At 57.1% G+C, this 25927-nt stretch overlaps 3 protein-coding genes across 14 annotated transcripts in view; 2 read left to right on the top strand and 1 right to left on the bottom strand.

The window, feature by feature from the left end:
- Positions 1 to 6126, top strand: part of INPP5E (inositol polyphosphate-5-phosphatase E) — a 15515-nt gene extending 9389 nt beyond the window's left edge. Inside the window, exons 4-11 of one of the 5 annotated variants that reach the window (XR_006885338.1) lie at positions 918 to 1015; positions 1921 to 2045; positions 2232 to 2351; positions 2743 to 2850; positions 3542 to 3703; positions 3939 to 4054; positions 4229 to 4480; positions 5051 to 5185. Coding sequence is in view for 4 of the 5 variants with exons in the window: in XM_046637855.1 (XP_046493811.1) it covers positions 918 to 1015; positions 1921 to 2045; positions 2232 to 2351; positions 2743 to 2850; positions 3542 to 3703; positions 3939 to 4054; positions 4158 to 4480; positions 5051 to 5183 (1185 nt within the window). In the remaining variant the exon portion in view is untranslated. Of the gene's footprint in view, positions 1 to 917; positions 1016 to 1920; positions 2046 to 2231; positions 2352 to 2742; positions 2851 to 3541; positions 3704 to 3938; positions 4055 to 4157; positions 4481 to 5050 lie in introns of all 5 variants that reach the window. The other 4 variants (XM_046637855.1, XM_046639307.1, XM_046640585.1 and 1 more) reach the window with 4 other exon arrangements.
- A 133-nt stretch (positions 6127 to 6259) lies between these two features.
- PMPCA (peptidase, mitochondrial processing subunit alpha) lies at positions 6260 to 19272 on the bottom strand. 3 transcript variants are annotated; one of them, XR_006885630.1, is made up of 14 exons: positions 19155 to 19271; positions 17317 to 17519; positions 16818 to 16897; positions 16507 to 16589; positions 14894 to 14988; positions 13933 to 14033; positions 13248 to 13511; positions 12556 to 12648; positions 12358 to 12476; positions 12155 to 12245; positions 11961 to 12023; positions 10109 to 10253; positions 8124 to 9006; positions 6260 to 7640 (listed from the first exon to the last, which is right to left on the bottom strand). XR_006885630.1 is itself a non-coding variant. In XM_046641537.1 (13 exons), exons 1-13 carry the CDS (start codon positions 19223 to 19225, stop codon positions 8837 to 8839), a joined length of 1578 nt encoding a protein of 525 aa, XP_046497493.1. In that variant the 5' UTR covers positions 19226 to 19271; the 3' UTR covers positions 8011 to 8836. The 3 variants fall into 3 exon arrangements, 2 of the variants coding, with proteins under 2 accessions (XP_046497493.1, XP_046498658.1); XM_046641537.1 differs by lacking the exon at positions 6260 to 7640 and having other exon boundaries at positions 8011 to 9006; XM_046642702.1 differs by lacking the exons at positions 6260 to 7640; positions 8124 to 9006; positions 10109 to 10253 and adding an exon at positions 10263 to 11764 and having other exon boundaries at positions 19155 to 19272.
- A 53-nt stretch (positions 19273 to 19325) lies between these two features.
- ENTR1 (endosome associated trafficking regulator 1) lies at positions 19326 to 25927 on the top strand. Of its 6 annotated transcripts, none has more exons than XM_046643909.1 (10): positions 19326 to 19538; positions 19681 to 19830; positions 20550 to 20618; positions 21414 to 21529; positions 21813 to 22220; positions 22796 to 22869; positions 23285 to 23396; positions 23710 to 23772; positions 24229 to 24368; positions 24925 to 25927. In XM_046643909.1, the coding sequence occupies exons 1-10, from the start codon at positions 19469 to 19471 to the stop codon at positions 25022 to 25024; spliced, it is 1302 nt and encodes a 433-aa protein (XP_046499865.1). In that variant the 5' UTR covers positions 19326 to 19468; the 3' UTR covers positions 25025 to 25927. The 6 variants fall into 6 exon arrangements, with proteins under 6 accessions (XP_046499865.1, XP_046500576.1, XP_046501322.1 ...); XM_046644620.1 differs by having other exon boundaries at positions 19723 to 19830; XM_046645366.1 differs by lacking the exon at positions 20550 to 20618.

Consider the following 25927-nt stretch of genomic DNA (forward strand, 5'->3'; position numbering starts at 1 on the left):
TCCTCTTTTTGCTGAGGAAGACTGGCGCTGAGCTGACATCCATGCCCATCTTCCTCTCCTTTACATGTGGGATGCCTACCACAGCATGGCTTGCCAAGCGGCGCCATGTCTACACCTGGGGTCTGAACCAGTGAGCTCTGGGCCGCCAAGAAGCGCAATGTGCGCACTCAACTGCTGCACCACGGGGCCGGCCCCCTAGGGTGTTTAATGATGAGAGGATGGAAGGACCCCCGCTTCATGGGGCTGAGTCCCAGGCTGCTGTTCAGGGGGACGGGTGCTGGGGAGAAAATAAGGCAGGGCTGCCATTGGGACGAGGTTTGGCCGATGTGACTGGCAGCCTGAGGAAACAGCGCCCAGAACGAGAGGGGAGTGACTTTCTCTGAGTTGAAGGAGAAGGCAGGTGCCCAGGCTGGTGGCTCCGCCATCTTCAGGGAGCCACCCTGCCCTTCCACAGGGCGTGGCCCTCGTCCAGGGCCCAGAGGGCCAGAGCCGGGCAGCAGGCGGTGTCACGGGCAGCAGGGTGGGGGCGTGAAGACGGGTGAGGGGCTCACCTCCAGGACCCCGCCGCGCCCCAGCCGGGCCGGGGGCTGCAGCGAGGGCGGGAGTGCAGGGGGAGGGGGTGTCTCTGCCCCTATTTGCATGTGGGGGATGCACACTTAGGGCTGCGGTGGCTGCAACTGAGCCAACAGCAGCGTGCACAGGGGTCACATGGCGAGGGAAGGGGTGCGGACGTGGCCTCGGTGCTGACAGGCTGGGGGTGGAGAGGTGGCCTGCCCAGACCTGGGGCTCCCTCAGACACGTCCCGTCTGCAGCCTTGGTTCCCCTCCTTCAGGAGACGCCAAGGGGTCCGTCCCCAGGCCGGGGTAGCCACTCGTGCTGGGCCCTTGCGGTCCTTGCTATGCGCTGCTTTTCCGCAGGAGCTGCCCCCAAACCTGGACGAGCTCCTGCTGCCCGTTGAGGCCGACTACGCCCAGGACCTCTACGTCGTCGGGGTCCAGGAGGGCTGCTCCGACAGGTAGGGCCCCCTCGCCACCCCACGCCTCCCCGGCCTGCCATCCCTCCTGGGTCCCTGGAGCAGCGGCACCGAGGTGGCCTCCGGGGCTGACGCTGCTGTGGCCCGAGACCCCGTTGTGACACGGCCGAGACAAGGGCCTGGGCAAGCCTGGGCTGAGCACGGGAGTCACTTTTTCTCAAGTGGTGACTCAGAGGATTTAAAATAAACAAGATTCACCTTCTTGTAACGAAATCACTGACCTAAGAGCGTACAAAGGCAGCGAAGAGCAGCTCACCACTCGGTCCTCTCCAGGCTCCAAGCCCGACCCCCAAGCGGTGTCACTGACTCACCCTGGGGTCCATGGGGGCCGCTGCTCACCTGCCCTAGGTCTGGCAGCACGCCCTGCATGGTTGTGAGTTCACCTGGTGAGGGGGGCTCCAGGTAGCACACGTGTGTCCCCCCTCCCCTCGCTGCAGCAGGAGGCCTGGCTGGAGCGGAGGTGCCTGGACCCTTGGGGACACCGGGGGACAGGGCTCTGCTCCCCGCAGGCCCTGGCCTCCGGGTGAGGTGGCCTCACTCCTGCCTGGCCTGGGACTTCTCCCTGGCCTCTGCCCAGGTGGGCCAGGGCCTCTTGCTCAGGGTCGGGGCCCGGCTCTGTGTCACTGGAGTGTTTTCAAGGTGGTGGGTGACCCAGGCCCGTGCCCATCTCTGGGTCTGTTCCAGGAGGCCAGGCCTCGCAGGCCCAACAGGCCCAGTGACTCCTGGTGTTGCCCCTCCACCCTTCTTCCTGCAAGACGAGGGGGCCGGATCAGGGGGTTCCCTCCCGGTGGCTCCTCGAGGGGCTCTCTGGGTTCTGGGCGGGTTCTGGGCAGCAGAGGTGGGAGGCGCTGGCCCCCTTCCCAGGCGACGTCCGCTTGCTCCCTCAGGCGGGAGTGGGAGACTCGCCTGCAGGAGACGCTGGGCCCGCACTACGTCATGCTGTACTCGGCGGCCCATGGCGCCCTCTACATGTCCGTGCTCATCCGCCGGGACCTCATCTGGTTCTGCTCAGGTAGCACCCGCTGCCCCTGCCCTCCAGGCACCAAGCCCCTGTCACCACAGCCTTGGGGATGTGGACACATGTGCAGTGGACGCTGGCGGCGCGCCGCTCTGGCAGCCTTGGGGCCTGGGGCGTGGTGGGCCCCACAGTGTCCTGGCCACAGCGTCTTGGGCAGTCAGCCCTGCTTCGTCCCCACAGAGGTGGAGAGCTCCACGGTGACCACGCGCATCGTGTCCCAGATCAAAACTAAGGGGGCCCTGGGCGTCAGCTTCACCTTTTTCGGCACCTCCTTCCTCTTCATCACGTCCCACTTCACCTGTAAGTCACGCGCCCCGAGCCCCAAGCGCTGCCTGGGGATGCACTTCCCCCGTGTCTGTCAAGAGGTAACGGCCTTAAGAGGCAGTCCCAACAGCAGAGGGTGCCGGGTCCCTCAGTGGCCCCTGGCCTGTGAGGAGCCCCTGACACTGGTGACGGTGGCTTCCGTCCTGCCGGGCTCCATTCTGAGCACCAAAAGCAGATCTGTCAAGGAAGGCATCAGCGCCTACACAGCAGATAACCCGGTGGGGCGGGTCATTGCGTAGATGCTGAGTGATTCCAGCCTGCTGCAGGGGTGGCCGGGGGTGTCCTTACCGGGGACTGACCATGCAGACGTCCAGCCTGTGTTCAGAAACCTGCCTCTCGAGGGGCTCCGCCCACTCTGTTCTTGCAGCTGGAGACGGGAAGGTCAGCGAGAGGCTGGTGGACTACACCAAAACCATCCAGGGCCTCGCGCTGCCCAAGAACGTGCCGGACACCAGCCCCTACCGCTCCGACTCAGGTGAGCCCACAGAGGGCGCCGAGCAAGGCTCCCTGCCCCTAAGGTGGCAGCTTCTGCCTTGGTCTTCGGTTGTTTACTGGAGACAAACTCTTTAGAGCTTTTGAGAGCCAAGGTCAGAAAAGTCTGGGAGGTCACTGGCCGACCAAAATAAGTCCTCTCTGGAAAGAGGCTCGGCGCCTGCTTCTCACAAGGCATGCTTGCATTGGCCCACTTAGCGGCTGGGCAGACCCTGTCTGCGAAGCTGAGTAGCTTCCACGCGGAGCGTGGCGTCTAGGACCTGGGGTCTGTCCTTGCCCCCGAGCCTCCTTCCTCCTATGTGGCCTCCTGCCCCCTGGCTGTGCTGGGAGGAGCCAGGAAAAGTCAGAGGTGCGTGCGTGGGAAGCGTGTCCGCTCGCAGTGAGCATGAGGGCGCCTGTTGGCGGCTGAGACCATCCATGAAGCTCCGGGATTGTCTGTCACTGTTTAAATGAAAAAGAAAACCATGAACTCGAATGTCAACCCAGAAAGCTTTGCAGCACGTGCCCCCCACAGCCCTGAGCCCCCAGGTGGCCAGCTGGGGCTGCGACCCGCCTCCCTGGGGAGTCCTTGCCTGCCGTGGCTCTGGGGGTGGGGGTGCAGACCAAGCCCTGTCCCTAAGGCAAGGCGAGCATGGGGAGGGCTGGGCTCACGTGCTTCCTGGCTTCTGGCCCAGCGGACGTCACCACCCGGTTTGATGGGGTCTTCTGGTTTGGAGACTTCAACTTCCGCCTGAGTGGGGGGCGCATGGCCGTGGAGACCATCCTGAAGCAGGACCTGGGGGTGAACGTGCCAGCCCTGCTGCAGCACGACCAACTTACTCGGGAGATGAAGAAAGGTGAGGCCTGGGAAGAGGCATGGGCCATGGGGAGGACGCGTGCACCACCGAGGAGGAGTGTGGACCACCTGAGGAGGAGGCATGGACCACCGGGGGGGAGCAAGGACCACAGGGAGGAGGGGTGGACCATGGGGAGGAGGCATGGACCACAGGGAGGAGGGGTAGACCGCGGGGAGAGGGCGTGGCCCATGGCTCCATGCCAGCTAGTCTGAGGCCATGCCTGTGCCTGCCCCAGGGTCCATCTTCAAGGGCTTCCAGGAGCCAGACATCCACTTTCTCCCATCGTACAAGTTTGACATCGGGAAGGACTCCTACGACACCAGCTCCAAGCAGAGGACGCCCTCCTACACGGTGCGTGTGCTCCTGTGGTGGGGCCGGCTCTGCAGCTGGCTGTGGGCAAGCCACTGGAGACGGGGTGCAGGGTTGGCATTGGTGTCCCCATCTGCTCCCGCAGGGCTGGGCATCCCCCAGCACGCCTAGCCCCGTCCAGTGCCCAGATGCCTCCAATACAGTGGGCTCCCGCAGGTGTGGCATTGGCAGGCGGCCTCTGCCCCAGAGCAGCCTGGCTGGGAGGCAGGCGGGCCGAGCTGTGCAGCAGCACCGCACCATCGGTCCCCAGCCTGTGGGTCACTTCCTGCAGGACCGGGTCATGTACAGGAGCCGCCACAAGGACGACATCTGTCCGGTCAAGTATTCCTGCTGTCCTGGGATCAGGACATCTGACCACCGCCCCGTGTACGGCCTGTTCCGGGTGAAAGTGAGGCCAGGGAGGGACAAGTCAGTATCCTCGTCGCACGTCCTCCCTCTCGGGCTCTGGGCTGGGGCAGCAAGCACTCCGGGCAGGGTTGGGTGACATCTTTGGACCTGAGTGCATGCCGTCGTCTCGTTATGTCCTGACACCCCCAGATAGGGGCAGGGTTACGGCAACCCCACACGGGCAGCGCTGGCATTGGTTGATCTGGAGTAGTTGTTATGAGAGCAATGTGCCCGAGGGTGGGGACCTTGCCTGGCCCCTGTGCCTGCGAGGCTGCCTGGACCCCTCTGGAACAGCAAGGCGGTGGCGTGGGCTACCGTACAGCCAACCCAGGCACAGGAGCAGGAGCAGGCCCGCTCAAGGCTGGTTCCTGTCCCTTCCTGTCATGACGCAGGGCCTGGCACGGGCTTGAGAGGGGGTTCCGGCCCCTCACAGTGTCTCCCCTCACTCAGGGCCACGCCTGTGGTGTGGGGGCGGGGCAGCCTGAGGGACTGAGGCCCAGCACTTCTTGGGGGCCATGTGCTTACAGGAAACAGCCGACTCCAGGTGGCTAGTGGTCAGGGGCGCCCTCCTGATGGTTCTTTCCCCCACAGCATCCCGCTGGCTGCTGGCAAGTTTGACCGAGAACTGTACTTAATAGGAATTAAAAGACGGATTTCCAAAGAGATTCAGAGGCAGCAAGTGCTGAAGAACCAGCACTCCAGCACCGTCTGTACCGTTTCTTGAGGAAGCTTGCCAAGGGAGGGCTTGTCACCCACGGTGTGGGAGGTCTGACCCCAAACCCTGGAAGACAGAAGAGGTTGCAGTTCGGGGCATCTGGCCCTCCTTGGGGTGCAGGTGAACCGCTGCGGGCTGGCCTACCTCCTTACCAGGACCCCAACAGGAGGCTGCAGGCTGGAGTGAGCACCGGCCCTGAGGGCCTGGTGTCCATCCCTGCTTGCTCACCACAGCCCGACTCACGCCCCTCAGGGCAGGCCAGCACCCGCCACACCTCCGGGCACTCTCGGTGGCACACGTCAAGTCAGGGCTGCCCGGAGCCAGTGTTTGCTGCCACTCCCGTGTGTCAATCCGCATCCTCCCAGCAGCCCTCCTCATCTGAGCTCTGGTGGCCCAGCACTGGGGGAGGCTGCTCTGGGGCGGGTGACCCTGGGCCTCAGGTCCCAGGGGCGCACACTAGGACCAGGCTGAGGCTGAGTCAGTCAAAGCCGACAGGAGGCCAAAGCCAGCCGACCTCCCACGAGGGAGCGTGGTGCCCGATGCTGGGCTGGGACCAGGAGGGCCCCGGCCAGCGTTCCAGGGCCGCATCCTGGTCTCAGGTCTGGGCTCCCGACTCCGGCCACCACCTCTCTCCTGTCCTGTTTTGGTAACTTCAGACCATTTGCTCCGTAACATCAGCCACGAGTGGCGTTGATGTAAGTGGTGCGTTTCCTGGCCTGAGAAGCTGTTAGAATGTCAGCACCTTGCCAACCTAGGCCGGTGCCCACTAACCACATCCTGGATCTTTTCTTAAACGGTTTAGGGCCCATTATTGCTCTGAGTCTTATCCCATCTCTTGAAAAAGACAAAGGCTTTGAATGTGGGGAAATCCAGGGGCATTCAACCTAGCATTTTAAATTATTTATTTTTCCATATTTATATTTTTAAATAAATGTATATATTGAATCTTAAACTCTTCCTGGCCAAAGATTGAGTCCTAGAAAGAAATAGCCTGCATGCACACCCTGTTCGTACAACGCTCTTACAAGAAAAGGCAGGAAGTTTGCTCCTGCGTCCATCCACCGCCCCTGGGGACCTGTGAGCCACAAAGGGGCCTCCGGGAGAAGTGAAACTTCAGACCTGAGTGAATCGTGATGAAATGATAAGTCAAGTCAAAGAATGGTGTGTCAGACTTTTATTAGCAGCTGCTTCCAAAATATGGAATTTAAGTTTTAAAGCAATACACACCCAACCTTTTGATTCAAGTGGCAGAAATTCCAGAATGAGAAGGCATAGCCAATCCCATCTAATTTCAGGAAACTATTCAGATTGTCTGTATGTATGAAATTCTGCTCAAATGAACATGCCGTCGAGTTTCAAGTCAATTAACTGAAAATCTCTGTTAGAAAGATTTTTGTGATGAGGCTTGAAATGAGTAAGATTTTAAGAATTCCTTCCAGGCATTTTCTCTGACCCAAACCATGGAAAAGAGATTTCAGTGAGACCCCGGGGTCTGTTAGTTTGGCCCGAGACCAAGCTCCCCGTCTCTGGGGAATCACATCCGTCCAAGAGGATCGTGGGTCTGAAGTTCAGCGAATGCCTTCAAACCAGCCTTCAGGGTTAGGTGAATGGACCGTCACTTGGGAAGTCAGTTTAAAATGCAAGTTAATGCGGATGAAATTGGCCAGTCTGGACAAGCAACTTCATAAAGATTTGTGAACGTGACCCGGCGTGAGGGTGGTTTTTAAATTTGGCTCTAGTCATTCTCAGACATGCATCCTTCCTGTCACTCCTCCAGCAAGTGCCTGCCGGGGCCTCCAGAGGCCAGCTCTGCACAGCCCAGGGGCATGGGGGCTGTGGCCCAGCCAGCCCGTCCAGGGAGATGACGACAAAGATGACAAAGCAGATGGAGGAAGATGGGTTGGGGGCTGAAAGGGGGCCAGGGAAGGCCCCGAGAGCGACCTCTGGGTAAAGGGGCAGGAGGGAGGGAGAGGTCTGGGGGCGGGTATCGAGAGAGGGATGGAGGAGGGGGCAAGGGAGGCGGCCAGCAGGGAAATAAAGAAAACTTATGTTAATGCCAGCTTCCAAAACAGACACCTGTCTGGTTAGTAGCAGTTTCTAGAATGTTCCTAAAGCTGCTGGGTGGTCAGAAGTTCAACTCCAGGTCTGCATGAGCTTTGAAGGCCAAGGTGAGGTTCACCCCCTCATCTCTTTATGAGCTACGTCCCCACCTTAATGCACATTTGCTGTGCAGCCAAACTTCTGACCTGTCTACCGCCAGGTCCCTTTCCCAGTGTGGTCACCACAGGAAACATGACACCTGGCAATGCACTGCTGGACCACCTGCCATTTGCCTCCGGCCCACCTCCCTTGCTCCGCCCCCAGTGGACTGGGCTGTAAGGGGTGTGCGGAGAGCGGTGCAGGGCCCGGGACAAATGCAGTCGCTGAGGCTGGAACACATGTTGCAGAGGCAGATGACAAGAGGCCCTGGCAAAATAAAGGCATTAAATAGCAGGAGTAATGTTTCAATATTTACTTGACTCCTTAACCATCCCTCCCTCTTCCATCTGTACTGCAGAGGCTGGGCTCTTAAAAGAGGACCGGGGGCCACTCTCTGCTCTGACAGAACCGTGCAGCCCAATTTTGTGCAAGCCACTGACTGCTGTGTGGCAGGTAGCTACCCTCTGAACTGGGGCAGCATGGGAACTACTCGACGCAGCACTGCAGGTTCCCAGGCCCCAGGCCCTCCCACAGGGAACCCCAGGGTTCTATGGGTGTCTAACTTCGAGAACCATGAAGCTAAGCTATGTTACCAGTCATCTGACCTTGTGGTTCTCCTGAAACATCTACACACGCCTGAGGACTCCACAGCTCTTTATTCTTCTCATCTCTTAAGATGTTTCCAGGCTTTGCTGTTAGCACCCACCATCAGCTCTAAGAAACCAGCCCCGCCCCCACGCATTCTGATACCTCAGAAATCAGAATGTGTCTCCATTCCAGGGCAAGAGGCCTCACAACACTGGGTCAAACTGGACGACGCTCAGGGAGAAGGGGCCTGCTCGCCCGCCTGGAGCCATCATCTCTGTGTAGGAGGGCTGTGGTGGAGACAGCCCTCAACAAGGCTCCCGCAGGCGAGCGGGAGGGACACACTGCTGTGTGACCGCCACAGTGATGCAGAAGGCCCGGGTGCTGGCTGCGCTCCTGAAACCGACACGAGCTCTCGCCTCCCCCGGGACCCGCCAAGGGGTTTGGTGACCATCTTGGGAAGCAGGTGAGCCTGGGTGGCACAAGCCTTCCAGGAAGCTGGGCAGGGCTGACAGGCCCACCAGCCTCTGTGATGAGACCACTAGCCTCAGGGGACCCGCGGTGACCCCACCTGCTGAAACTCACGAGAGTGTGACTGCCGCCCTGGTGTTACTACAGCCAGCTGCTCTGAGCTGTCTGCACTCCACCTGGGTCCTGGCTGGGTTGAAAGTAAATCTTTATCCCACTGACTGGCAAATCCAGCCCTGAAGTAACAGGAACTGAGCCGTGCTCTGACGACACGGCATTTGTTCACGTGTAAGAGAAGAGTCCCATAGTTTGCACCCTTTATGAATTTATGTGACTAAATTCACATCCAAAAAAACAGTATAAAATGTGCTCTGGGTACGGCTCTCAGCTGCGTCAGCCCTGGAGGGCCTCTAGCGGAAGAGCCGGTACGTCCGGGGCAGCCGCCCGTCTTTGCTCGACAGCGCCGCCTGGACGTGCTCGTACGTCGGCAGGTCCGTCAAATCGCCCAGCGCAGCCACGGCAGGCTTCCTGCGGAGCATCTGAGAAGCAACTCTCTTGATGTCTTCTGGCTTCACGTTGCCTGGCACGGAGAACAAAGAGACTTCAGGGGACCGCCTGACGCCCACACTGATTCCGTCTGTCTCCATGTGACGGCTGTGGTCGCTAAATGGACCAAGTGCGGGGTCACCAATCTGGCATCACCCCCCACCTGTGGGGGAGGGGTGCTGAGGACTCCAGAGCGTCCACCTGCAGCCGTGTGTGGACTGCACAGCGAGTCAGGGTGACAGGGCAGAAGTGAGTTTTTCTCAGTAAACGAGGACTGCCAATGGTTTAAAACTACTTTCAAATGCAGAAGGATGCACCACCCCAGAAGAGTTAATATGGTTAACAAAGAAAGAGCTTCCGTCTCATGAGTTAACCAGACGCTGGGTCTCAGGGCTGCATGGACAGAAGGACCAGGTGAGAACGAGGGGCCGAGGGGCTGCACGTGCTGTCCGGCCTGTAGAGGAGGGAGCCCAGGAGCCGCAGGATGTGTGAGAAGACGCCAACAGGAGGGTTACTTTGCTACAGAAGACGAGGCCTTAGGGAGACTGGTACTGTCACACTCGAGGGTCTCAGGGGGTTCCCAAAAGGAGGACAATGGCCCATGCATGCGTGGAGCAAGCATGGTCCCTGGCGGGACTCCAGGCCCAAGAGACGTGGGCCTTTGAGAATCTGATGAAGCTCAGATAAACCTGTCCTGCAGAGTCACAAGCAAGTAAAATTTCGTGTGTAACTGGAGAAGGTTCAAGGACCCCCTGAAGGTCACTCATGGAAGGCCATAGAAATCTGCAGCTGAGACGCCTGCCAGGGAGCCACAAAGGCAACAGCATCTGAGCTGCCGCCTCTCCACGTGCAGAACAGCAGCGCGCCGAGCACTGTCCACCCATTGTCCTGCTGAACCCGCTTTAGAACCCAGAGCGGAAGTGGAAGGCCCTTTTACAAGGGGGACATGAAAAGTTGGGGTCCCACAAATAAGGAACACAGCTAACGAGTGGCAGGGCTGGGAAGTGAGCCTGGTAAGGGCCGAGGACGCAGGTGCGGAGCCAGCACACAGGAGACCTGAGCCTGTCTTCTGGGAGGGAGAAGCCTCGTCTGAGCTGAGCTCTCGGCCCCAGCCCCGTGTGGAGCGCGGTACTCACGGATGAGCGCGCACAGCTCCTGGGGCAGCTTTCTGGAACAGGTCGCCAGCACCTGCCTCCCGACGTCCTCAAAGATCACAGGCCTGGACTCCAGGTTCATCATGAGCATGGACATCAGCTGCGTCTTGGCTCGCTCCAGCTCCACCTGGGGATCAAGAACCAGGCCCCGGGGCGGATCCACAGCGGGCTCACACACCGCCACCCAGTCACTCACAGACGACTCAGCCAGCAGAGCAGCTGACGGGAGGCGTTCTGGCCACACCTTACCAGAGGCTGAAATCAAGCAAGACGGCCCCGCCCAGAGCAACCCTGCCCTGCTCCCTGCCGCCACCTCTGGGTCAGGTGGGAACCAGGTCCTGGGGCCTTCGCTACATTTCAAATAAGGCCGTGTGCTTCCCGGGAGTTCTTGTGTACTGTTTAAAAAGTCTGCCATGCAGCATGAGAAGGGTAAAGTGCCAGACACCCTAACTCCAAGACCCCAAAGCTAGCCACACATCAAAATCACGAGGAAAAACATTCAACACCCAGACCCCAGGTGCAGGGCCAAGAAACTGTGTTCCCCACGCTCCCTGAAAAGTTCTGAGGGGACCCACTCAACCCACCAACTCTGAGCCCCTCATGAGGTACTAAGTTTAAAAATTGCTGCCCAGGGGGCTGGCCCTGTGGCCAAGTGGTTAAGTTTGCACGCTCCGTTTCGGTGGCCCAGGCTTTCACTGGTTCGGATCCTGGGTGTGGACATGGCACTGCTCATCAGGCCACGCTGAGGCGGCGTCCCACATACCACAACCAGAGGGACCTACAACTAGAATATACAACTATGTACTGGGGGGCTTTGGGGAGAAAAAGGAAAAATAAAGTCTTTAAAAATTGGTGCCCAGCGAACCGCGTCCACCAAGTCCAGACCGGAATGCTGGACTCGAGCACGGACGTCAGCTGCATCTTGGAATGAGGGCACAGGTGGGAGCTCGCGAGAAACAAACAAATGTGGGAGCCGCAGAGTTTGAAGCTATATTGGCTGTTGAGATTCTGTATCATTTTTTAAGTAAAATAGTTCCTAATTTAAGACAGGTCTTTAACTTTTTTTTTGCAATTTCAGGTAAATACTTAAAATTTATCTCAAATTGATTTCACATTAGTGGAAAGGACTGTTTTCCTCACAGGACACTAACAGAACCACAGCACTAATTTTTAAATGCATTTTTATTTTCGGAGTAATACTTCTTTTTCTGATTAAAGAAAGAAAGTGTGATTATTGCAGACAACAGGGAACGTGCAGCAAAGAGGATCTGAAGTGAGGCTCACGCTCCAGCACCTAGAGGCATATGGCTCACAGGCTGGGCTTCCGCCTGGGGCTTTCTCTGGATGCATGCACACTCACGTGCGCACACTTCTATATACAGCGTGTGCAGAAAATAGACTTATTTGTACCAGCTCTGGCCTAGAAGGTAACAAGATTTCTAAACATCTAAGGTATCAAAAAACTAAGCTAAAAAAAAACAAGAAAACAAAGACTTAGGTTAAAATGTGAAACAGAGACAGGGAAAAGGCAGGAGTACGCCTGAGCGGCCCCTGCAGCACAACGCTGCCCTGACTCGCGCCGTCTCATCTCAGGGCTGAGGATGCACAGGATGCTCTGCAGCCGTTCTCTCAGGGAAGCTGCAAATGGACACGAGTGGCCACAGGACGCATGGACCAGGCCAACGCAGACCGAGGGCTGGGGAGCACAGCACACGGTTCTCCGGAAGAACCCAGGAGGAGGGGCTCCCCGCTCTGGCTGGGATACTGGTGTCGGGGGCACCTGCTGTCCACACCATTGTGGGGACGCTGGGAAGCGGCTCCCTGCCCTACTTACCTCATCCACGGTTCCAGCCATCAGGATGAATTCCTTCGTGATGATTTCCACCATCTCCCGAACCTGGAGAAGAGAGCACGGACACAAAGCGTAACGTGAGCCCAGCCGCCTGTGCCTCCAGCTCACGCAGTGAAACGCCCTGCCCTCAAAGAGCAGCTTCCTGCCCTGAGCCCTGGCCTGCGGCCCTGCCTCACCTGTCTGGGGTCAGCACTGGCGTGAATGCACAGGAGGCCCGTGTCCTCGTAGCTGTGGTGGTAGGAGGTTGCGTTGTACATCCAGTGGTGCCTGTGGGGAACACAGAGAAAGGGACACCCGGAAGGTGGCGTCACAGTCCAAAAGCATCCTCGGCTGGGCCTGGCGACCCTGGGGACAGCCAGGTGAGAAGCATCCAGCCCACCTGTTGAGCACGTTGAGGTAGAGCCTGGTAAACATGCCCTTGCCGGGCCCGCCGGCCGAGAAGGAGCCGCCACCTCCCATCATCATGTTCAGCACGGCGAAGGGGATGAAGTCTCCCTCCTGCGAGAGACGGGAGGGCAGACTCAGCCGGGAGAGGAGTCTCTCGGCCCAGCACGGCTCTGGCCCAGCCGGGACTTACCAGGAAGGAGCAGCTCTCCAGCCCTATCATGATGTGCGTGAGCTCGGGGAACGGGGCAGGGCCCAGGCTGACGTTGGACATATCTCTCTCTAGCTGTAACCAAGAAGAATGATCGAGTGTACCCACGTGAAAAACCACCAGGCCTCGCAAACTTCTCAGGTCATGTCATCTTTTTTTTTTTTTTTTGAGGAAGATTAGCCCTGAGCTAAATCTGCTGCCAATCCTCCTCTTTTTGCCGAGGAAGACTGGCCCTGAGCTAACATCCGTGCCCATCTCCCTCTACTTTACGTGGGACGCCCACCACAGCGTGGCTTGACAAGTGGTGCCATGTCCACACCCGGGATCCGAACCGGCGAACCCGACTGCTGAAGCAGAACGTATGAATTTGACCGCTGCGCCACTAGCTGGCCCCAGGTCAGGTCATCTTAAAAACGGTTCTACAGAAATCATACACAAACTCCGCCAGAGGCAGGAACTACCCTTAACCCTCCACCAAAGCTAAACTCAGTCCTAGCCAGCTCTCAGCTCAGACATGGAACACGCGTCATGCTGCGACTAGGGCGTGCCTTAGGGTGAAGCCGCGGATGCATCAACGTTAACGCCGCCAGACCGTGGGTAAGAACATGCCCAAAACACAAGTCAGAGAAGGCGGCTGTCACGCAAGGTCACAGATCTCTCCCGCACGGCTTTACCTTGACGATCCCCCCGGTGTACTGTGCTACGGATCTATCCACGTCCACGGCCTTCCCACTTCCCCAGGCCGGGCGGGTTCCCAGGAGGTACTTTCTGGCGCATTCCACCAGGTGGCTGTGCTCCACCCCCACCGCAGCCAGCACCATGCGGTCTGGTGTGTAGTAGTTTCTCAGGTAGGAATGAAGTACTTCTCGATCAATCTTGGCGACATTTTCTGTGGGGCAGAAACGGTGGAGGCCCACTGTGTTCCCCCTGTAAGCAGCCTAACAAAGGAAGCAGAAAGAAGCATGAGTGACAAAGGGACATAAGTCTCCTCAAGCGAGCTGGGCCCACCGTGCCCCGCCAGGCTTGGGAGAAGCCCGCCAACAGCTTATTTTAGCTGTGGTTTGGTGGCAGCAGCTTTGTTTATGAAAATAATAAAATCTACCTCTCCAGTATGAAAAACCATAAAATTATAAAACAAAAGGCTCGTTATAAAAATAGAGTGGTAAAGATCCCGTTACTGTAAGAACTAAAAACTTAAAAGCTTGCTGCAAAAATAGCAGATTCAGAAATTAGACGTGTTCTGTCAACACCCGTAACCTGTGAGGGTGACATCAGGCAGGCAAACGACCCCTCCCTACCGCCCCGGGTCAGCAGGGCCACCACCGTGGACGTGGGGCATCTGCGAGTTTTCTACTTTACCTCGTGAATCATCTCTGTGAGAAGCGGTTCTGGGTCAGGGCGCATATTGAGGTCCTCCAGCTCAAACTGGACAGCCATTCGAGTCATCTCAAGTTCTTCATCTGCAAAGAACCCAAAGACAAGGCTCAGACCGCATGGGCGAGGACGGGGACCACACCAAGCCTGAGTCGCCGGGCAGGCCAAGTGTGGCCGGTCGGTGGATGTCGGCAGCTCCTCGGCCTTCGTCTGGGGCAGCCCTGGGCATGCTTGGTGAGGAAGGGGGAGAGCGCTGTGCGGGCAGGGGCCTGGAGGGCTCGGGCCTCTCATCCACTCTGCCACGAAGCAGCCACCTGCACCTGCTCTGAGCCTCGGCTCCCTCCCGTAAGAAGCACTCAGGTCCCTGACCTGTCTGTCCCAGCATGTTGCTATGAGGATAGAATGACACTGGATGGGAAGTTGCTTGGAAAGCAGATGCACAGACCAATGGCAGGGATGCCATTTCATCAGCAAGCTGGAACAGGTACCAGAAAGATCTCAACCTGGAACTGCAGCTTGGAATGCCAAGGCCAGGCTGCTACGACACAGAGCTGGGTTAGACCCACCAGAACAGTCAGCGTGGCCCTCTCTGCCAGCCGCTCCTGCCAGGGAGCTCACAGTCCTGCCACTTGCAAGGCCGAGAAAGGGACTGGAGAAAGGATGTGGAGAGTTTTAGTAGCATGTCAGTCATGGTGTTTAAAGACAGTCTGAGATGCCTTTCTGCAATGAAAGACCCAATTTCACTAAAAGCATAAGAGGGTACAGGGAGACGTGTCAAACTGTAAGCATCAAGGACTTTTCCAACCGTCTGCATTACTTCCAAAGAAATCACGCTAACTGTCACTGTAGGGGAGCCCAAGGGCTCCACTAGTACAGGGCTGTCCCCAGGGGTAGTGCTTCAGCACACCTCCCACGATCCCAGCCCCTCAAGCAGCCCGATGCTCACCTGTTAGCCTGGGGTGCAGGACCACGTCAGCTAGCAAGCCAACCACCGTGTCCAGGCCTTTAGAATCAGCAGACACAGCATACATGGTGGTGTCTCTGGAAGAAACCGGACACAATGCCGGGCACTGAGGACACAACAGGTGGACGCCGGTGGGGATTTTCATCATCCTGTGCCGAGGATCAGCACACACTCGGTGCCTTTCCTTTTTCCCATCTAACAGTGTAAAGTCCCAGCAGGCAGGAACCACAGCTGCATGGAGGCTGAGCACTGGGGTGGAAGACTCGCCCAATCAAAGTGGGAGAGAGCCACTTCTGAGAGGGTTCACAAGCACTGGCTCCCTCCATAGTGAACCGCTTCCTCCTGTGCCTTCTGAGCGTCTGCTGTACGAGCTGGGACCGTGCCTGGCTTAGATGGCTGGGGGACAGAGACTGTAGCATGAGCTCATGGCACGAGGCACTGAGATCAGACGTGCACACCAAGTCAGCCAGGGAAGGCACAGCGTGACGACCACAGACCATGAGATGGAGCAGTCAGACAGGACACCATGCAGAACAGACACAACCGCCAACCGCCATGCAGACAAGACTGAGCCCCCAGGGGGACAGGGCCACCAGTGCCTTCGCAGAGGCACATGGCAGAGCAGTAGGAACAAAAGCCTGAGCTGATCGTTGGTGGGCTGTGCTGGGGTCAGGACACCGGCCTACCAGACCAGAAGGAGTTCCCTGGGGAGATGGAGGAAGAGACTTGAGGCAAAAACAAGGAGGATCTAACACAAGGCAATGAGTGTGGACTGCATTCACAGGCAGCTGGGAGCTGGAGGTTTCTGAATAGACCATTTTTGAAAATGTGAATATACTACCTTCCTCCTAACTCTAATTCTTGGCATTTAAGCTATCTTTTATGTGTAATTTTTTTAGCATTCACGGCTAAATAATCAACTGCTTAAAAAAGTGTGATCTTTGTCCTCCCTCCCCCTACTGCCCTGAACAGAGCTTTGTGGCTGCGCCCCACACCAGGCAGACAACCACCACCTGCCCTTGTCCACAGCACCCCATGCCATCTGCGCTCCAGTTGCACACTGGACTCCTCCCCGTCTCCAAATGGAGCACCGCCTCTTCCAGGCTGAGCCTTGAACGTGCCACTCCCAGCTGCCTCCTCCCTTCACTTTCCTGGCAAACTTGGTCAAGAACCAGCCTCAAAGTCAAGTTGCCTGTCATTCCTCTCCTGACCCCAGACCACGCTCCCACTACCCTTGGTTCCCGGCTCTTGTATCCATTACCTGTGGTGCAGCCCTCTGCCCGATCTGTGAACATCTTGGGGACAGGGCCTGCTCTGCAGCCCAGTGCCCAGTCAGCAGCCTGGCTCAAATGACAGGGTAAGCAGCCTTCCGGGGACTGTGAGGCCTAGGAAGCATGCTCCTCTGTGTGAGTGTTGCCACCTGTGTGTTCTGGCGCTCCAATTCTCCACCCAACTCTCTGCCAGGCCCGGGCTCACTTCTCACCATGAACCTCCACAGCCTCTCCGCTGGGAGGGGCTCACTGGGACTCTGACCAAGGACCAGAACGACAGTGCTACGTGGACGCACAGGAAGCCTACATGAAAAAGCCGCGTACCTCGACGTCTGGCAGTCACAAATACCTCCATGCTTTTCCAGGGTGAGCAAGATTTCATCCTTGCTGTCAAATCGGTCAGTAGACTAGCAAAGAAAAATAAGAAAATCTAAATAAGCAATCTAAAACTACCCCTGAAACACAATTTTTAAGAAGAAAATTTAGTTTTGCTTTCAAAACACATGAAATCAAATTATCTTTTATCAGTATTAACTTGGCAACTTAATCATCTATTAAAATAACCACTCTAAAATAGCAAAACTCAATAGATTATTCCTAAGTATAGTCTCAAAAATCACAAATTGGACACTGACCGAAAATGCCAATTTTTCCAAAAAGTGAGCAATTCCACTAAGATATTTTGCTTCATATCTTGATCCTGAATTAATAAGAACTGGCAATAAAAAGAAAAATCGACAGATTAAATCAGATGTTCAAAAGGGGAATTTAATCAAGAGAAACTTTTTAAAATCACGACAACGACTAAACAGCCAGATTTAACTGTACGAAGGTGATGGGTCCGTTCGGTACCTTGCTTACGATGACGGTTTCACAGCTACGTACGTATGCCAACATTTACGGAATAGTATGCGTTATATTTGTGCTGGACAATTTTTAGAATTACAGAAAGGTAGAAAAAGGAAAAAAACCCACTGTCCATATTCTGAGTTCTGAATTTTCAGATTTTACGCTATGCTTTTTCACTCAGGATTCAATTCATAAGTGACGTACTAACTACAACTGGCAGTGAACTGAGGCACGTGTGTGTGTGACAGCAACGGGACGGCCCACAACACTACCCACGGCACTTACTTCCTACCGTACAAAACTGTCCAAACTTATTTTGGGACGCCACGCGAAGCCCATTATCCAGTGTGGTAATTTTGGTTTCAAACTTTTCCTGTCCATCGACTGTAGCAAACACGGGCGTGGGGACTCCGGGTAAGGGCGAAGAGAGGGGGATGCTGGGATAGGCACCGCCACTACTGAACTGTCTGCAGGCAGGGGCTCCGAACCTGAAGGAGAGGAAGCGGCCCAGTTAGAACAGACTGGGAACAGTGGCACCCGCAGTGACCACTCAGGCGCAGTCGTGTTCTGTCTGCATTAAAAGTCAACACTGGGGCTGGCCCGGCAGCCTAGTGGTTAAGTTTGTGTGCTCTGCTTCAGCGGCCCAGGGTTCGCAGGTTCAGATCCGTGGCGTGGACCTAGCACCGCTCGTCAAGCCATGCTGTGGGGGCATCCCACATGAAGCAGAGGAAGACTGGCACAGAAGTTGGTTCAGGGCCCGTCTTCCTCACCCCCCCTAAAAGTCAACATCTCCCCCTCTGACAGTGTTTCCTCCTCCACAAAGCCCTAGTGCACAGCTGCATATTCTACTGGTAGGGCTTCCTAGTTCTTCCGCGTGAGCTGCAGCCACAGCATGGCTACTGCCAGATGGGTGGTGTGGCTCTGAGCCTAGGGAACAGAACCCTGGCCACCGAAGCAGAGCATGCGTAACTTTAACCACTAGGCCATCACAGCTGACTCAACATCTCTCCTTCTAAAGGATTTGTTTCTACACGCCTCGAGAAGCGCAGAGGAGTGATCAAGAGCACCACTGCTGGGTACAAATCCTGCTCAGCCCAGGGACGTGCAGCCAGCTGGTTCAGTTCTTTGGGCCTTAACTGCACCTCTGTAAACAGGCAGGAATAACAGCCCTCGCTCTGAGCGGGGCTGGGGGCTAAGGCAGCCCCTACAGACAGCACCGAGCACAGCCCTGCCCTTCAACAGCCACCCTGCAGTCTACAAAGCAGCCACACCCCTTATCTGGCCCGGAGGGCTCTGCACGTTTGGTGTCCAATGCCCTCTCCAAATTCATCTCCTAACCCCGTTCCCCTTGCCCACTGCGGGTCCCCGTCAGTGGCCTGCTCCCACTCCTGGAACACACTCGGCTCTTCATCCCCAAAGTTTCTGTCTCACTGTTCCAGCCTGCCCTGCTCTCATCCTTCACCTCTTGACTTAAGTGTCCCCTCCTCAGAGAGGCTACCCTCCTCCTTCTCCCTGAAGTTAGTCTCTCCTGTCACGTTCTACCACCGAACGCTGCCCTTTACTCCACAGCAACCACACGATCGCTGATACTTTGTGCTCGCTGCCGTCTGTGTCCACTGCCTGGGGGCAGCAACGGCGTCTCTGTTCCCGCCGCGTCCCTGCGCCTGACGCAGCGCTTGTAATACAAAGAGCGGTCAACAGCTACCTGTTGCTGAGCGCTGCGCCACTGTGGGAAAAGCCAGACACCAAGAGGCGAGGGGACAGCGCAGGGCAGTCAAGGGCACGGCGTTGGCGCCGGCAGAGTCCTGGCTCTGGGCTCTAAAGGCGCGGCCTCCTAAGGGGCAGCGGCAGGAAGGAGCCGAGGCGGGAAGACACGTGGCCTCGGACGAGCCCCGTGGGCCCGGGAGGACAGGGCGGGAGAGAGCCCGGCAACTGAGGAGAGAAGAAGCGGACGGGCCTCGAGGCTCGGGGCGCCAGGCGGGCAGGCGCCCCCGTCGCCCCCGGGGACCAGGCCGGGGTCCCACAGCCCGACGCCCCGGTGCCGCCGTCCAGGCGTGGACAAAGCAAGGGCAGAGCTCCCGAGAGACGCGGGTCACGCCGGCCCCCGGCCCGCCCTCGCTCACCTCAGCCGCGCGCCGCCCCAGGAGCCCGGGCCCCTCAGCAGCCGCGTTGCCGCCAGCACCACGGCCGCCATCTTGGGTCCCCGCCCACCACTTCTGTCGTCATTTCCGGGCGCGCCCCCGGCGCCCCGCCCCCCAGACCGGCGTGCGGGCGCGCACTTCCGGCGCCCGGAGCGGAAGCCGCGACGAAGGGCTCGCAGCGGTGGCCGAGTGGCGGGCGATTGGGTGGGCTACTCAGGCCGCGGCCGGGGCGGAGCCGGGGCCATGGGGCCGCCGCTGGCGGGCTAGGGAGGGCGGGCGCCGCCGTGCCCGCGGCGATGGCGGGTTACGCGCGCCGCCCTGGGGTCCCCCCGCTGTCCCGGGCGCGGAGCCTCGTCATTCCGGACGGTGAGCGGCGGCGGCCGGCCGGGCGGGGCGGGGCGGGGCGGGCCGGACGGGCAGGGCAGGGCCGGGTCCCGCGGCCGGGCGGCCGGGCCGAGGTCCAGGCGAGGCAGCCCGGCGCGCGGTGAGTCGCCCCTGTCTATTACAGCTCCAGCGTTCTCTGAGCGCCGGTCCTGTCTCCCCCAGCTAGACTGTGAGCGCCCCCGTGGCAGGGACCCGGACTCCCACTTCTTCGGCATTCGGCCGACGTTTATGTGCTATGTACCCAGTCCGGTGCTAGCTTCCGTGGGAGACACAGGTGAGAGACAAGCCGCAGGGACCCGGGTGCCGGCACCACCTGTAGGTACCTCTTCTGTGGCCTTAACTCACCCCTTGACCCGGCGGTGAGCGCCGGGCGCCAATGTGTGCTGGGCACTGGGAAGACAGAGGTGGAGAGCGTCCCGCCCGCTAGGAGCTCACAGTCTGGTCTTAGGGAGACCCTCACCCCGAAAGACAGTTCCAGTATAGGATGATAGGTGCCGGAATAGAGGTATGCCCAGTGGGAGCACAGGAAACCTCCTCCTTCCAGGTGGTGGGGAGGAGGGCAAGGGAGCCTTCATTCAGTAAGCAGTGACTGGAAACAGCTGGAGCAATCCTCCGGTCACTGCAGCTGGGCAGGGCCAGCTTTGGTTCATCCTCATTCTCCCGGATCAGCTGCATCCAGGGTGTGCAGCGAGTGGTGAGCTGTCTGTGTCAGGGTCTGAGAGGCTCACGGCAACCCATGAGGGCATTCGGGTATCACAAGGCAGAGGAGGACGAGCACTGCCCCCCTGGGCATCCAGATCCCTGGGAGCTTTTTCAGAGTGAGAGATACCAGGGCCCTTGGAAGTCAGACCATTTCCAGGGGCAGGAGCCAGGGCTTGTGTTCTAGAAGTTCCAAGGCTATGAGAACCAACGCAATAGAGACCCCATGTCGGAAAACCTCTTGGCCGTGAAGGCTTCCCGTGATCAGGGTGAGGTGACAATGTCTCTTCACAGATTTTGGCTATGGAAAGGGGAAGTGTACTAAGCAAGGTCCATCGGGAGCCCAGGAGACACATTTTGGAGGTAGAGTAGTTCAGTAATCTTTTTTTTTTCTTTCTGTCCTACACTCAGTGCCGGGCGCATGCCTGGTGGTGGGGCTGTCAGTTTGACAGCATATAACTGGTCTACCTGGAGCCTGAAAGAGCAGGTGGGGGTAGAATCCCACGGACTCGATCTTGACCCTGGGGGAGAAGGAAGAAGAGCACAAGGACCAGAGAACCTGAGACGTGAGGGACAGCAGAGAAGCAGGAAGTCACACCTGAGGGGTCTGAGGGGACAGCAGGAGCTGGGAGTACAGGAGCCAACTTTACACGAGGTTGGCTCCTGGGCTCAGCTCCCTGGGGGGCCGCAAGGGTGACAGTGTGGCCCGTTAGGTACTGGGAGAGCAAGAAGGAAGTGAGAAAGAGAAGGGAGTGGTGGACGGGCGCGTGGGGAAGAGGGTGGAGGGAGAGCAGTGATTCTCGACCTGGCTGCACTTCTGGAGCCCTGACAGCCCCCAGTGCACGCTGCGCCAGTCGGCCTGTCAGCCTGCACGGGAGCCGAGGCAGGTGGGAGTCAGCCAGATGCCCAGGTGGTCCCCATGGGCAGCAAGGTGGGGGGACCGAGGGGTGGGGAATGGGAAGGATTGTCATGAATGCAGAAGCAGATCTGGTTTATTGGCCAGCTTTCCTGTTCCCTGGTCTCTCTCAGTTCTGGTGGAACGACGAGGTGGCATTGTCAATTTTAGACATGGTCGTGTTTTGGAAAGAGAAACGAATAGGAAAGTTCCCTTTTAACGACTTTTGCAGGACTTTTTGCATTTATCTGTTGTTATTTCAGACGATAAACTTGAAGATCTGGAAGAGGCAAATCCATTCTCCTTTAAAGAGTTTCTGAAAGCCAAGAGCCTCGGCCTGTCGAAGGAGGACACGACCGACAGCAGAATTTATGCAAAGGTAAACCCGAGGAGGAGTCAGAAAGTCCTCCAGAGCATATCTCTTCTGACTTGCAGCCTTCCTTTGGAGGAGATCGTGCGGGAGTTGTGGGGCAGTGCGAGGCAGCTGCTAATGCTAGCGGAGAAATTGTGCAGGGTTAAGAAGCTGTTTGGATCCTTCCTGGCTCTCATCTTTCCTGGTCAACAAGATGAGGCCTTTCTTTGTGTTCCAACGCTGAACATCTAGGAAGAAAGGCCTGCAGTGGCTTCTGGGTCTAAGCCTGGCCTCCTGGTGTTTTCTTTAGGAAGCCCCGAGGCACTCACTGGGACTCGACCGTGACTCCCCAACATCCCAAACGGGGGGTTATGGCCTGGAATATCAGCAGCCGTTCTTCGAAGACCCGACGGGGGCTGGCGACCTTCTCGACGAGGATGAGGATGAGGACGATGGTTGGAACGGGGCCTACCTGCCGTCTGCTGTGGAGCAGAGCCACTCCTCGAGGGTCCTTGCCAGCACGTCGCCCTGCAGCACATATGTCTCCTTTTTCTCCAACCCGTCAGAGCTGGTAGGGCCCGAGTCTCTGCCCCCGTGGACGCTTAGTGACTCCGAGTCTCGCGTCTCTCCAGCGGGGAGCCCCGGCACAGACTTTGCAGCCCACGGAGAGTCTCTGGGAGACAGGCACCTTCGGACGCTGCAGATAAGTTACGAAGCAGTAAGTGAGGGGGGCTGTGCGCCGGCTCCCTGGCAAACAGTTCATGTCTGAGCAGCGTCTCGGAGAAAACCTGGAGCCTTTGTGTCCTTGATGGCCTGGGGTTTGGGCTCCAAGGACAAGACAGTGTGTGTGCGGCACCCTGCTGCAGAGTCTCCATGTGGAGTGCTCTCCCCGGTGCTGACCGATACACTGTGGATGTAACGAATTGAAAAGCGCTGTGCGGGTTTGTAAGGAAGGGCCCGTCAGGCTGTGCTGGAGCAAAGGTGAGCCCCACGAAGAACAGGATCCACTGCAGCCGTCAGTGCAGGAACATCTCGCCAGGTGTTCTGAGTAGAGGAAATTTTCCTTAAACGTTAACACTCACCTAAAAAAGAGTTAGAAGGGGTGAGTAAGACTGCAGTCTCTGACCTTAGGCCTGTAAAAAGCAGACACGTTTATTCGTGGTGGTCTCTGTGAGTGGCCTCTAGGTTGACGCGCTGGAATATCTGTTGAGAAGTTCCAGCGGCAACCACACCAGTGCAGACCCCTTGTGAGCGAGACGCCGAGTTTCTAATGAGGATTTTCTTTCTCTGCAGCTGAAAGATGAAAATTCTAAGCTAAGAAGAAAGCTGACTGAGGTTCAGAGCTTCTCTGAAACTCAAACAGAAATGTATGTAAGCTTTGAGTTAGGATTGCAATTTAAACATCTCCAACATGCAATCAATGTTAAAGCCATCGCGAAGTAATCCGAGTTGAACTGAGTCTGGGTTTTATTGTACGTAAATCCTCAGTATCAAACACGTTTCTTGTGTTCTGTGTAAGTTTATTTTAAACATTAGACCAAAATGGAGCACACCTGACGATAGAGCAGCAGGGCCGTCCCACGGCTCCCCGGTGCCCTTGACCATGAGCCGCTCCGGATCCAGCTCTGAGGTTACCACCTCAGGTCTGTGCCTCACTGAGCTTCCTCCTGAGACAGTGGGCTCTTGTGGTTTTTATCTAATCGATCCCATTAAAACGCCTGTTAGAAGATTCTTAGGGCTAGTCACGTGAGTTATTCATAACTTGGGTTTTTTCTTTAAAAGGGTGAGGACCCTTGAGCGGAAATTAGAAGCAAAAATGATAAAAGAGGAAAGTGACTATCACGATCTGGAATCCGTGGTTCAGCAGGTGGAGCAGAACCTGGAGCTGATGACGGTGGGAGGAGTTTCCTCGTCTGAAGGAGGGGGCGGGCCAAGCTGCTGTCAGGGGTGGAGATTGTGACGTGTTGTGCGGGTCACTCTAAGGTGGCTGGAGTCCTGGGCGTTGTTGTTGCCAAGCCCTGCCCTGGGGGCGCGGACCGTGGGGGCACAGCTTCTGTGGATGGAGGGCCCTCACAATGGGCTGTGAGCCCCCAGAACGCGGGCCTGCCTGGGGGAGCTGGTGGGCTCCTGGGTGCGGCTGGAAAGGAGGGGCACATCCTGCTTCCATAGCACCAGGTCAGCCATGCTTTTTTTTTTTTTGCTAACAGAAACGGGCTGTAAAAGCAGAAAATCACGTTATGAAACTGAAACAGGAAGTAAGCTTGCTCCAGGTAATTAGAGCAAAGGTGTTCATTGTTGTCATGTGCATGCAAATTCCAGTAACTTCCAGAAAAGACACAATAGGACCTCTGCTGGGGTTCCTCCCTCCCCCAACAGATGAAGCACCTAAAATCAGGACAGCGTGAGCTCTCCCCTTGGGCCTTAAATGAAGGAAAGAGTTCCGTCCTCCTCGTCCTGTTCTGCTTAACGAGAGACTCTCGGGTTTACTGTTTCTCTGAGATGGCATGTGCACTGCTTCTGTAGATCGGTGCTGGGGATGGACTGAAGTCAAGGGGCCAGCCCTAGGCCTGTGCCCCTCAGGAGCCCCCAGCTAGGAGAGAGTCCCTGTTGTCACGGCCCCCACCCTCAGTTGCCTCTTCCAAGAGTGCCGTGTTTGCGTGAGTGGGACTGCCTTCTAGCTGCTCTCTTGTTCAGCCGTAAAAGTCCTTAATTGCTCACTGCCCCAGGCGCAGGTCACTAACTTCAAGCGGGAGAACGAAGCCCTGCGGTCGGGCCAGGGCGCCAGCCTGACGGTGGTGAAGCAGAACACTGAGGTGGCCTTGCAGAACCTCCACATGGTCATGAACAACGCGCACACCTCCATAAAGTGAGTGTGGCCGGGAGCCGGGGGGCCTGGGCACCGTGAGGGCTGAGGCGCAGAGGCCCTCAGCTCCGGGGGGCCTCCCTCAGCAGGGGGTTTCTCGGGGCTCCAGGGGGGAAGTGTGCTCGACGATCCTGTTAACCCAGGGTCACAGCCGTCCTTACCTGGGAGGTGTGAATGTCTACATCAGGCAGGTCTGGGTCCCAGCTCCCTCACCTTCTGAGAAGCGAGTAACGATATTCCCCTCTTGCTCGAAGAGGCCCCTGGTTCGCGCTGGGCACGGGAGGAGCTCCTGGGGACTGGCAGTTGCTGCCTTATTAGTACTCATCATCATCTCCTGCCCCCTGGGCTGGGCTCTGCAAGGACAGCCGTGTCCAGCCACAGCATGAGCACTGGCGGGAATGACAAAGCCCGCTGTCTTTCAGTCGAGTGGGAGAGTCTCCTCAGAGTGAACCCAGGACGTTACAAACCTGGGCTTCCCCTGGAACTGCTTGGCTTTAGCGCTTCTGTCACTGCTACTGAAGAGCCGTAGCTGCCCCTGACAGCCACGTTTTCATTTTAGGCAGCTGGTTTCTGGAGCTGAGACCTTGAATCTCGTTGCTGAAATCCTTAAATCTATAGACAGGATTTCTGAAATTAAAGAGGAGGAGGAGTCGTCTTGAGAACCGCGGAGACACTCCAGCTACCAGCCTGTTTACAGCCTGAGATCACTACTTACCGGATTTTAAAATGCCACTGTGTCTTTAAATGTGCAGCCTTCGCCCGTAGTAAATGTATTTATCATGAGATACTAATTTCATGACCTGAGACAGTATTACTAGCCACCTGCCCTGAGGAGCAGCTCCCAGGCGTGCACGCTGCACCTGTGCTGTCTGTGCAGCCCCCTCTTGTGAATGAACGCCCGCTGCTGTAGAGATTAATGATCTATCGGAAGACATTTTTATAAAAGCTGGCGATTTTTTAAAGTTACTAAACATGAGAACAGCAGTTCTGTAGTAAGTCTTTTCCATTACATTCGAGAACATTAATTGTAAGATAAGTTTGATTGATCATCCTTGACTTCGTAAGTAAGTAGGGAAAAACACTAAGCGAGCCGTGTTTTCAGCGGTTGCCTTGGATGGGGACCTGTGCCTTTCTGCCACCGGTCAGCACCCCTCTGGCCCACAGTCCACTCTGGCAGCCTTCACAGGGGTGGCTCCTGTGGTTGGTGGCCTGAGCATGGACGCCCCCCACAGTGGACACCACTGTCCTCCAGCAGGGACCAAGCTCAGCACAGGCATTCCATGGCGTGAAGCCATCTACACACACCTCTCCATGGGCCTGCAGCTTTGAAAACCTGCTTTTGGCTAGAGGGTTTGATACCTGCCTCAAGTGGCATTTTGTACAACGAGGCTTAGACTGGAGGGACGCAGGGTGTGGGCAGAGCCGTCCCAGGTCACCAGGTCTCCAGGTGCCTTTCCACTGCCTTCCCACATGGGGAGGCGCAACACGCACTGTGTGCCTTTTCGGCTCTTTTCCTGTAGATGTTATTTTTTTAAATAAATTTCCTTTTTCTCTCCTGTTCA

The sequence above is a fragment of the Equus quagga genome, chromosome 1, assembly GCF_021613505.1.
Source record: "Equus quagga isolate Etosha38 chromosome 1, UCLA_HA_Equagga_1.0, whole genome shotgun sequence".
NCBI classification, from domain to species: Eukaryota; Metazoa; Chordata; class Mammalia; order Perissodactyla; family Equidae; genus Equus; species Equus quagga.

Excerpts from the sequence above, each read along its gene's own strand:
- PMPCA (XM_046641537.1), bottom strand. The coding sequence starts at position 19,225 with ATGGCGGCCGTGGTGCTGGCGGCAACGCGGCTGCTGAGGGGCCCGGGC. Across the intron at positions 14,034-14,893 it reads CCTGCACCCCAGGCTAACAG|ATGAAGAACTTGAGATGACT; the intron begins GTGAGCATCGGG and ends GGTTCTTTGCAG. Across the intron at positions 10,254-11,960 it reads TGGCTGGAACCGTGGATGAG|GTGGAGCTGGAGCGAGCCAA; the intron begins GTAAGTAGGGCA and ends CTTGATCCCCAG.
- ENTR1 (XM_046643909.1), top strand. The coding sequence starts at position 19,469 with ATGGCGGGTTACGCGCGCCGCCCTGGGGTCCCCCCGCTGTCCCGGGCG. Across the intron at positions 19,831-20,549 it reads AGCTTCCGTGGGAGACACAG|ATTTTGGCTATGGAAAGGGG; the intron begins GTGAGAGACAAG and ends GTCTCTTCACAG. Across the intron at positions 21,530-21,812 it reads ACAGCAGAATTTATGCAAAG|GAAGCCCCGAGGCACTCACT; the intron begins GTAAACCCGAGG and ends TGTTTTCTTTAG.